Source organism: Rhinolophus ferrumequinum, chromosome 22 (genome assembly GCF_004115265.2).
Source record: "Rhinolophus ferrumequinum isolate MPI-CBG mRhiFer1 chromosome 22, mRhiFer1_v1.p, whole genome shotgun sequence".
In the NCBI taxonomy this organism is placed as follows: domain Eukaryota; kingdom Metazoa; phylum Chordata; class Mammalia; order Chiroptera; family Rhinolophidae; genus Rhinolophus; species Rhinolophus ferrumequinum.
The window spans coordinates 44,786,896-44,798,129 of record NC_046305.1 but is presented as its reverse complement, the minus strand read 5'-3'; the positions used below and the strand labels follow the sequence as shown (position 1 = coordinate 44,798,129).

The following is an 11,234-nucleotide window of genomic DNA, read 5'->3' as shown; positions in this document are numbered from 1 at the left end:
ATTTTGAGGACTGTGTCCCAGCAGAAATGATGGCTTTGGTGCAATAGGAATTTGGACGAAGGCCATACCTGTGGGATGGGAAGTTTGCAGGAATTAGGGAAAGTGGGCAAGAGACTACCCCTAATTTTCCTGATTTTCACGGGTCAACCCAGAGACTATTCTGGGGGAAGAGCAAATGCCTTGAATACTCACGCAACCCATGTTGACTCCCCTTCAGACCTTCCCCCTGGTAATCATTTCTGTTTTCTCCCTTTTCTACATAACTGGCTTGCTCTCATGTTCTTCATATACCAACCTTTTATCAGCAAAACCAAGGGATAGTGCTTTTTTCTCTCTTTCTCTGGATCATCCTCATTTCTCATTATCATCATGTCTCCGTCATTCTGTAGCTTCTCACCTTTTCTTTGACCAAGGGTTACACGAGCTTTTAGCGCCTGCATTCCATATAATCTTTCCCTATCATCAATTCCACGCAAAATCCAAAGCCAAAACAAATGCTCTGGAAAGGCGCATGAATCAGGACAGGAACTCGAAATTTCATAATTGAATATTACTTATGCTAAGTCATTTAGCACTTCCTACAAAAGTCATTTAGCACTTCCTTTCGGAAGTCAAAAAGGCCTGCGTGCAGTACCCCTTGTCAAGTACAATTCCCGAATGTGGTTGGTAAATAATAACTGTTTTGCTGAGTAAATTACTGACTGTTTATTCACAGTGCTCAAAGCATCAGAATTCACTTAACTGTAGAATATAGAGTTTAAGAAATCTCAAAATAACAATCTTCATCTTTGGCTGTGAATTTAACTTAATTATTTTGATACTACTTTTGGAAACTCAATTTTATAAGATCTGTAAGCTGTCATCAAGTGGTTAGCAAGTGGTTCTCCCGTTGGGGGTGGGGTGGAAGGAGGTTCCCTATCAAAACTCAAGAGGGTAAATTGTCTGACGTGAAATAGGCTTCTGCCTGACCCGCCTCAGTGGCCCATTCTAGAAGAAAGATGTGGGCGTTAGAGCCCGATGTCACTAGGAATCCTGACTGTTTAGTTCCTAGGGTTTGGTAGGGGGCGTGCTCATGAGACCCACTTTCCTCTTAAAATGAAGATAATAATCCTTTGTCCTTATCTCCCTCATTTCATCCATCAGAAAATTTCTTTAATGGTATTTCCAAAGAAATCTTGACTCCGCTACTATTCATCTCCGCTGGTACTGTCTGTGAAATCAGAAAGTCTATGCAAAGTGAAATACAGAACACGAATAGATATGGATTTTCACTCTCAATTAAAACGGAAGGCAGGTTTTAATTATGTCTGTAGTGACTAGGAGCCTTGCAGAGAAAGGACGCACTCTCAGGAACCAAGTCATCTTGTTCGTTCTGGTGCTCTTCTGTAAGGATGTAGACTATTACCTCTTGGTGAGTTAAACACAAAGGCTCAATTCAAACTGAATTCAACTATGCTCTGTTCTCCCTTATATCTTATAGATCTGTCTTTACAGATGCAGATAGTCAAAAATCCGGACGAATGTTATTCTCTATAAAAGTTATTGGTTAAAACTTCATACTAATTTAAATAATTTAAAAAGTAAGTATTCTCTGATAAATGAATTTTTTTTTTTTTTTACTGAAGAGTCCTAGTCTCTCAGGAAATGCAACCTCTAACCCCAAGGCTTGTGTTGACTCCAAGCAAGTAAACCATGATTTTTTTTTCCCTAAGTACGTAATTCTAAAACATGTCTTATAGGAAATAGTGTTATTCATAAAATATTCCGCTTATTTTACTCACTCAGTTTTTTTCTTCTTCCTTTCTTCATTCCACCCAAGTATGTGCATCTATATAATATCTGTGGGTATGTATATGGTTATAAATGCACTTTTCCTTTGTGAAAGCTTTGGTGGAGGAAAACGTGTTTTGGTCCCTGTGGCTGCTTATGCCAAAGAGGTAACTCTGACAGATTCCTATCCAAACTCCATGCAAAGCCCTTTCTTCCAAAAACCCAGTCCAGCTCATCAGTATCTCTCTCTGCTGCAAGAGCTTCCTTACCAGTATTCTTGCCCCATTCTCCATCTGTTGCTTTAAAATATACCATGTTTCCCCGAAAATAAGACCTAGCTGGACAATCAGCTCTAATGCATCTTTTGGAGCAAAAATTAATATAAGACCCAGTCTTATTTTACTTTAATATAAGACTGGGTCTTTAATATAATGTAATATAATATAATATAAATAAATACCAGGTCTTGTATTAATTTTTGCTCCAAAAGACACATTAGAGCTGATTGTCCCGCTAGGTCTTCTATATACAATATATAATACATACATACATATGTGTACAATATATAATATATATGTTTATCTGTATAGCTCATATCACTCCCTACATTAAAGCTCTCCAATAGATTCCCATTACCCTTAAGATAAAAACCAAACTTCTTTCAGTCACTTCTGGTTCTACTTCTGCCTCGCTCTCTGAGCGCATCTCTTCTCCCCTTTGGCCACACGTTCTTCGTGAAGCTTATACCCATCACATGGTCTTTGTGCTGATGCTACGACCTTCAGGTCTTCACGTGACGGCTCCTTTTCTTCACTCAGGTCTCATCTTAAGTGTCAATCCCACAGACACCTTCCTTGACCCGGATCTGAACTTCTCCCCAGCCCCATTAGCCAGTTTTATTTTCCTCTTAGCACTTAGCACCATCTGGTATATATTTATGTATAGTGTGTTGTCTCTCTCCTTTAGAATGGAAGTTCCTGATGGGCAGGCCATTTTCTGACTTGTTCACTATTTTATGATTATAAGGGCAAGCAGAATCATTCTGTACCGATGTAGGTAGTTTGTCCTGGGGAAGACAATGGAGGAAGCACCGTGAACCCAAGACAAAACAGCTTGTTGCTGTGGTGGTTAGGAAGGGTGAGAGGTGGGAGGCAGGTAACAGACTGACAGCTACTCACTAGTGGTAGCATCCAATATATGCACATGGACCCCCGGACAGAATTTCTCCTGCTTAAGAACCACTTCAAGAGGGCAGAGAGAGCTGTCTCCCTGGGTGTGGACTAGAGATAGAGGACCCAGGTCCAAATCCCTTTTCTTGAACAAGCAGACTCACTTATTTCCAGTTTCCTACCACAAAGGGAAGTCTGGGTCCGAAGTGAGAGATCGTCCCCCAAAACCAGCCAGGCAGATTTTCTTCTCTAAAGGGACTAAAGTCACTGTCAGTCTCCTTGTGGAAAAATACAGTTTTTCCCACAGATCTTGAAACAACTAATTGATCTCTAGGGAACTTCCTTTCTCCCAGTACCTTCAAGCCTAATGCAAGACCTCCATAGATCTGTGGGGGTTATCCTAAGATTCTAAAAATAAATTGGCTACTTAGATATATGCCATGCAGCATTTTTATATCAGAGTATTGAGACACCAAACAAATAAGGCAATTGCCAATCTCTATTATAAGCCAAAGTTACTTTAGGATAATAGTATGGAATTTTCCCATTAATAAAACACAGACATGCCACCAACTAAATTTGTCAAAGCCCTTTGCTTCTACTCCCCCACCTTAATTCATATAGATCCCACTTCAAGGAATATGCGTGACACAGCACATGCCAAGAGTGGACAGGTCCCCCTGTCGCAAGGAGATAAAGCCAATCTGGGGCCCCTGGTACTGAAGACTGCCTTATCTCTCCCTGCCACCTTTTGGTAGCACAGAAGTGAGACAGCTACAGGTGCCTAGAGGAAGTCAGCCTAAGCCTTGCCCACATAGCTTAGTAGATGCTGGTTAACACACAAGATGATTTTTCATGTGTTTACATGTACCATTCTAATAGCATCATTTGAACATAATGAGTCTTCAAGTTAATTTAATGCTATCCTATTCTGCAGGAAGGAGGGTGAAAAAAAACATTTTGGAGGGCAATTGGGCAGAATTTGCACCAAGAACTTAAAACTGTAATCTCATGTCCAGTAATTTATTCCAAGGAAACAAACCAAAGTGCCACGATACAGGCACAAAAAATGTTGAATACTGCAATGTTGAGATATACTCGTACGACAGGGCATGTAATATTTAATATACTCTTAAAAACGGCATTTTGAATACTTAACGATGTAAGGAAATGCTTAAGATACTAAGAAAGTATACTGCAGGATAGAAAACTGTATACAATATTACCCAATTTTGAAAAAAATTATATATTTAATACATTTACATGCACCGAAAAAGACTAAAACAATTGATCTACATGGAGGAATTATAATGTACTTTTTCTTCTTTATATTTTTATATGATTTCCGAAGTTTCTTATTTTGTATACAGAATAACTTTTTAAAGAACCAGAGGTTTAGAGAACCAATTTCTGAAACACCCATCATCTGGGAGGCAGAGCTAGGAATTTTCCCAATGTATCTAACCTTCGTGGCAAGCAGGAGGTAGGTATCTGTCTGTTGTACAGAGGCTCTGCTGTGTAAGCGTGGTGTCTCTCCTGGCCCAGGGTGCCCTGGATCGAAGCCCAGGACGGGCCCAGGTTTCCTGCTGCCCCACATGGCTCACCTGCTGCGGCTCCTCACGGGCCCAGGGGAGGTTTACAGTGAAGGTCACTGACAAAACACAGCTGTGTACAGCTTGCCCAAGAGGAAGGCCTTATTTTGCTTTCTTAACTCTTCATATCTTCTTCCAAAAGTAGAAAACTGTTTTTCCTGGACCAGAAACAGAGGCTTCTTCCTTACGAAGCCTCGGGGCTCCATGCTGAAGCAGTTTTTATCCACGTGCCCAGCTCCACGTGCCTGTGCCGTCTCTGAGCCTGTGGGATCTGCTGTCCTGCTTACTGGTTTGGCACTTTGTCAGGCCGTGAGCAGGACAGGGCAGAACTGCATGCCCCCGCCCCTTCCACCAGCTGGCTCCTTGGTCTCTGCCCTGGATACTAAAACAAACAGGCTGTGTGCTCTGGCTCCCTACTCAACCCAAGGGCGGGGGGGCAGCAGCAAATATCCCAGCTATGTGAACAATCAGGAATATCTGGCAGCACATTTGATCTTTTGTAACTTTATTTCAGTCAAAGTCAGGGCCTTCTACGGCTGGGAGGCCTGTCCTACCCTAAGCCTGGTTCCAGGTATTGCGTTGGTGAGGGGTGCCCAATCCCCCAGCTGGTTCTGTTCCAGCTAGGTCCCCAGTGACACTAACTGCAAACCCTCCGGGAGGCAGAGAGAGGTGGAATTTTTCTCCCCTGTTCCAAGGCTCTTCATCACTTCCTGTTCTCTCCCAGAGGCAGAAACAGGAAGTCACTTAGATGGGGTCATGGCAAGTCAGTGACATTCTGGATTGGAATGTGCTGCCTGGATCACCACTTGATCCTCCAGCACCAGAGTGCCTAACTTAAAAAACAGAACTACCTGGGGACTTTTATCTAAGAAAAAGGGAGAAGGGGACATGGAGAATGGCACATGACACATAAAATCACAATGGGGAATAACCTGTTTTTTTGGGTTTTTTTTTGAGGGTGCAGCTCATGGTGGCCCATGTGGGGATCGAACCGGCAACCTTGGTGTTATTAACACCACACTCTAACCAACTGAGCTAACCGGCCGCTCCTTTATCTTTGTTTTTAATTTTTTTTTTATTTTTTAACCTGGGCCATTCTGATTCAGACTCTTATCTTTCTGCAGCCACATAAAAGGAATGCACGTTCAAAAAAGTTGACAAAATACCATGTTAAACAAATGTAAACAGATTAAGTTACTGAAGGCCTTCTTAGAACCTTAAATGTGCTCATAGTGTGAAGAGGTTATAATTAAAAGTGTTTCTTAAACACTGTCAAGTATAAACTAAGGATTCCATAGGCATCAGGCGTGCAAGGAACACACTTTCAGAAGTGTTGCTCTAGGGTGAGCCCATAGGATCCTGTGAAGATAGAAAAGTAAGGCCCTGACCAAACTCTCCCCACCAGCCTTCAGCCACTGTCTTCAAAGCTAGATGGATGTTGGATCAAACGAGGTTTGACTCAGCAAGGATTTATGGTATTTTTCCACTTGCTGGTCAAAGCCCCTGGAAGAGAAGCCTGCCTGGAAAAAGTTCGCTGGAGTCAGAAGGTATTTTAGTGCTAAGCCCCTGAACTCAGGAGCCAACAGAGGGGCTGCGTTGCTGCTCTGAGGCAGGGGCGAATCCCGGCCCCTCCAGGTGCTCTGGTTCCCTGATGCTGCTGAGCCATCAATGTCTCCTCTGGGGACCCAGTGGGGCCCTACGCCAGTTTCCTGTCCCGTTTCCGGAGAGAGACGTTCCTCATCTGTGGATGTTAAGTGCATTGAAAAGCCCAAGGGGGCAGTCAATATCTTCTGGGACTCAGGGAAAGGGACTGCCCCATCCCATTCTTTGCTGCAGACTTCTGGGAACAACTGCTTCTTGATCCGCAAAGGATGGTGGGAGGGCTGCTTCTCAAGGTTCCCAGAAAGGTCCTCATTCTCCGCCCTCTTTGAGTCACTGACAGCTAGAGATTGATCAGCATTTTCCTCAAGGGATTCAAACACGACACCCCGGGTTCTTGGCTTCTTTAGCTTCCTTTCTAACAACAGACAGAGAACGCTTGGTTTTCTAGAGGAGAAACTCATGTATTGCTGTACAGAGGCTGGAACCAGGGGCACAGAGAGCCTGGGGCTCAGGCTGTCCTCAAAGTAGTTCCTATAGGGCTGCCGACTGACAATGGGCACCACCTGGCAAGGCTTCAGCGCTGCGACAAAGGTACGGAGCTCTGAGAAGGAGGAATGGTCAGAGTAGGGGATGACGTGGATATTGGGGTGGGAGCTGTGGATTTTCCGGCTTGTGGGAAGGACAGCAATGGTCGGGTGGGTCTGGTTCCAGCGCAGCATGGCAGAACGGCAGATCTCCAGGTGGTCCACGACGTGGATGCGGCCCTCCTTCTCCTCCATGGTGAAAACATCTGCCAGGCCCAACAGCTGCACCAGCTCCAGGCGCCGAGGACTCAGTACCACCCAGGTCTGCAGCTCCAGAGCCAGGTGCTCCAACAGTGACTCTTTCCCCAGGCTATAGAGTCCTGAATAATGAATGGTAAAGGGGTTGGGGAAAGTAAGAATAGGAAGAGAATGAAGCTCTCAGGAAATCCTAATACTTCAACCAAACAGTTAACAAAAATACACAAAATTAACAGGGCAATCAGTCCATCAGGGAGAGGATGGCATTTGAGCTGAGCTATAATATATGGAGAATGGGGTAGAGGGAGGTTAACACAGAATCCACTCATTCATTCAGTTCAACAAAGGAAAGTATCTAGCAAGTGTTAAGCAGTGTGAAAACAAAAAGTCTCAGTCCTCAAGGAGCTAATCGACATGGGAACCCAGAAATCACGTGGTTAAGGGCAATGTTAATTAGAGACATTCACACAGCATGATGAGGGCACAGAAACGTATCTACCCATTGACAGAGGGAAAGTTTCCTGAAAATGACAACTGAGCTAAGTCTTAAAGGATGGGTCCAACTTAACCTGGTAGAGAACATTTGGAGAGAGGTCAGTTTGGTGTTACTAAAGTACAAAGAAGGTACTGATAAGAAATGCCACTAAGAGGGGTCATACAATACAGGGCCTTTATGTACTGCTAAGGAGCGTGGACTTAATTCTGTAAGTGAAGGGGAACCACTGAAGAGTCTGAAGCAGGAAAACGGCTCATTCAAATCACAGGAATAATATAATCAGGGTGTTGGGGGGAAAAAATGTGGCAGCAGTGTTATTCAATGGTCTCGAGAAGAAGACACTGAAAGCAGAAGTACCAGTTAGGAAACCCACACAATACTTATACAGAAAAAAAGGGAGGCCTGAATTTGGGTAATGGTTACGGTAACAGATATGGGAGATGTTGTTTCACAGTTGTTTTCAGGCCTTTTCTGGAGGTATGTTTCAAGTCCATAACCAGATTGTGAACTCCTTTAAACAACTTATACTTCTTTTATATCTACCTGATTCTTCATCATGGCACGAATATAGCTGATTTTCTTTTCTCTCTCCCTATTGCGCCCCCTCCCCACCTTTTTTTTAAACCTCTTCTAGGTCCTTTACCACTAGACTGTAAGCCCTCATATTTTATTCATCTTTCTAGTCCCATTGCCTATCAGAATACCTGGCACATAGGAGGGGCTTATTATATATTTGCAAAATTAATAAAGCCCTACTACAGCACCCTCCTAGCCAGCTGTGCTTCTCTGGGAAAACTCTGCATTGAAAACTCTAAGAATAGGGTGGTGAACACACAATGGGATTTATAGATGATGTAATACAGAATTGTACACCTGAAATCTATGTAATTTTACTAACAATTGTCGCCCCAATAAATTAAAAAGAAAAGAAAACTCTAAGAATAGTTAGCAGTCCTGAGAGGAGGGGATATTTCTCAATTAATCTGGTAGCCACCCTGGAAGGTGTACAATTTTTTTTCAATGACTTTGTTTAACTCTACTTTGAAACTCCTTCCAGAGATGGGGCATATACTTTTAAAATATTCATCGTGGCGCAAATCTTTTTCCTTTTGTGGATTTATTATAATTTTGTAAACAATAAAAAAATTTAGAACTAGATCTATTACATTTTTAAAAACAATAATTGATTTTCATAAACTATCTTAAAAGGCAATTCCAAAAGAAGAGTCCCCAAAATGTCTTGTACTATTGTGGAATTACTAGAACAAGCATACGGTTGGGTTTTCAGTGTATCTAATTTTAAGCACAACATTGACTTGAATATCTACATACTGATAAACTCCATTCACTCATAGCAAATACTTATGGAATGCCTCATCAGCCATTAATCTAGGCATTTGGGATATATCCGTTAGTAAAACAAAGAGCCCTGCCACTGTGGAACTTACAGTCTAGCAGGAGGAGGCAGATAATAAAAGCTAAATACAATAAATACGTAAATGATGGAATCCCTTGTAAGGTGACGAGTGCACTATTGTCCCTCTGTTACTGAAATCAAAGCTCTTTGTCCTAAGAGCAATGGTTGCATTTAGGATCAAGTTCAAAAAGTCTTACAAGCACTTCAGCCCCTCCTGCCATTCCAGCCTCCTCACCCACTGTGTGCCTGTCACACTAGCTGCTGCTTCTCTTCTACAAACACACAAGGCTTCTTCCCACCTCCACCCATGCTCTCAAGGACTTTATGTTGGGGTGTGTGCGTGCCACGGGAAGTGGGGATAGACAATAGCAATAGCATATTAAAACACAGAGTATGTGGGAAGGTGACGAGTGCTATGAACAAAATCGAACTGATGCAGGGGATCAGAAGTGGGGGCTGTGAGCGTAGGGATGGTAGACAGGTGGCAACTTTAAATAACATGGTCAGGGTAGGTTTCGTGAAGAACGGGAGAGCTGCACAAAGCCTTAAAAGATGTGAGGACTCCCCATCTGCCCCCAAACCTAGATGTACTAGCTGTGGGTGAAAAAAACAGGAAAGAAAACTACTCACCAATCTTTACATTATGTTCTGGGTGCTTTCGAATGAGCTCGACAATCTGGCGGGCGGCTTCTTCTTGGGAAGGAAGAACCAGAGCTGGATTGCAATTGGTGTTGTCTAGGTATAAGGTATGGATCTGTTTCCCCACGCTCAGGGCTGGCTCCTTTAGCATGGATGGTGTATATCGAAAATCACCTGAAAGAATATATGGTGTCAGAGGGTCAGAGACAAAAGTATAAAACACAAGGCTCTCCAACAACAGATGGGCATTTGCTTACTGGCCTGTGGAAAGCTATCCTAGAGTCTGGTACTGAACAAATACGTAGAGTACAGCTTCCTTGTGGATATGTCTCCATCTTGCTCCTGTTTTTTTCATACTCATGACAAGGTTTGGACCCTTAAAGAGTGGGAATTCAGTTAAGGAATGGAATGGAATGCTTGCATGGAATGAAGCTAGGAGACCTCTAGACATCTATTATGAGTTAAGGCTGCTCAAGAAAAGTAGTGTCTAAGTGGGGAAGGTAGGAGGGACCCCTTCAGAGGCCCACCTGTGTAGAGGATGGTTCCAAAGTATCCTTCAAAGAGAAACATGACAGAGCCAGGGCAGTGGTTGGCATCCATTAGGGTTACGGTCATGGTCTCTCGCCCAATTTCATCTAGAGGCAGGACATGGCTCTCACCAACCTCCAGGGCTCGGATCCACTGCTTAGATACCTGAGGAAATAAATAATTGGTCATCCCGTCAACACAGATTCCCCTCCCTGATACCTCCCTGGCCCAGAAATTATCCCTTTCCGAAATCAGGGAATGCTGACCATCTAGACAGCGATTCTCAAACTTTCCTTATCATAATAATACCTTGGGGCATCTTTTTTAAAAATTCCAACCATATTTCCAGGACCGGCACCAGCTATTATCTACTTAATCGCAAGTGGGAAGAGACGAAGTGCTGGAGAATCTGTATATCTACCCAAAACATTAGATGAATTCTTGTGATGCCGCAAGTTTGGGAAATCCTGGCCTAGCTTATGTGAAAAGGTGGAACGAGTTTCCTTAGTTGGACTAGAAGATCTCCCTAACTTACAGCTGTAACATCCCAGCCTGCCAGTTGGAAGCCACACTTCTATCCTGGGCTAAAAATGCAATTCTGGGTTCCAACTCCCGCATTTGTAACAATCAGTCCCTCCTGGTCCATAGGACTCCAAGGCAGTGACAGATCGGCAGTCCCCACCCTGATCCCTAGACCAGCGCTCGGAGGCCGACTCCAGCCCCCCCATACCTGTAGGTGACGATGCAGGAGGAAAGCAGTGATTGGGGAGCAGTAGAGGGGTCGGGCCCAGGTGCTAGTCAGCCCCACGGTGTGGTCCGAGTGCATGTGGGACAGAAAGAAAAGCCGTGCGGAAGCAGCCCGGCGCAGGCTCCAAAAGTCCACAGCGATGGGCGTATGGGGGATCTGGACTCCGTTCATGGTGGCGGCGCTGGAACCACCAATGGGGTCTTCATAGGAATAGAGCTCCTGCGTGAGCCTCCTACAACGGCCCTGAAAAAAGTCACGCTGTGGCAAGAACAGGCCCAGAGAACCTAAGGGAAAGCCAGCCCAAAGAGGAATCAGTCACTAGAATGTGCAGAAAAAAGAAGGAAGTGCTCATGCTTAGTGGAGTCCGGGGGTGGAATCGCACGCCGCGGAAGTCGCTCAGTAGAGCGCCATGCCTAACCGCGCGCGGGAGCCGGAGCCCTCCACTCAAAGCGCGCGCGGCCGGGCGGAGACAGGCCGAAGCAGCCGATTTC

At 44.1% G+C, this 11,234-nt stretch overlaps 1 protein-coding gene across 1 annotated transcript; it reads right to left on the bottom strand.

The window, feature by feature from the left end:
- Positions 1 to 5,494: 5,494 nt before the first annotated feature.
- DCLRE1B (DNA cross-link repair 1B) lies at positions 5,495 to 11,234 on the bottom strand. Its single transcript, XM_033092602.1, has 4 exons — positions 10,726 to 11,234; positions 9,995 to 10,160; positions 9,459 to 9,641; positions 5,495 to 7,037 (listed from the first exon to the last, which is right to left on the bottom strand). The coding sequence occupies exons 1-4, from the start codon at positions 10,912 to 10,914 to the stop codon at positions 5,959 to 5,961; spliced, it is 1,617 nt and encodes a 538-aa protein (XP_032948493.1). The 5' UTR covers positions 10,915 to 11,234; the 3' UTR covers positions 5,495 to 5,958.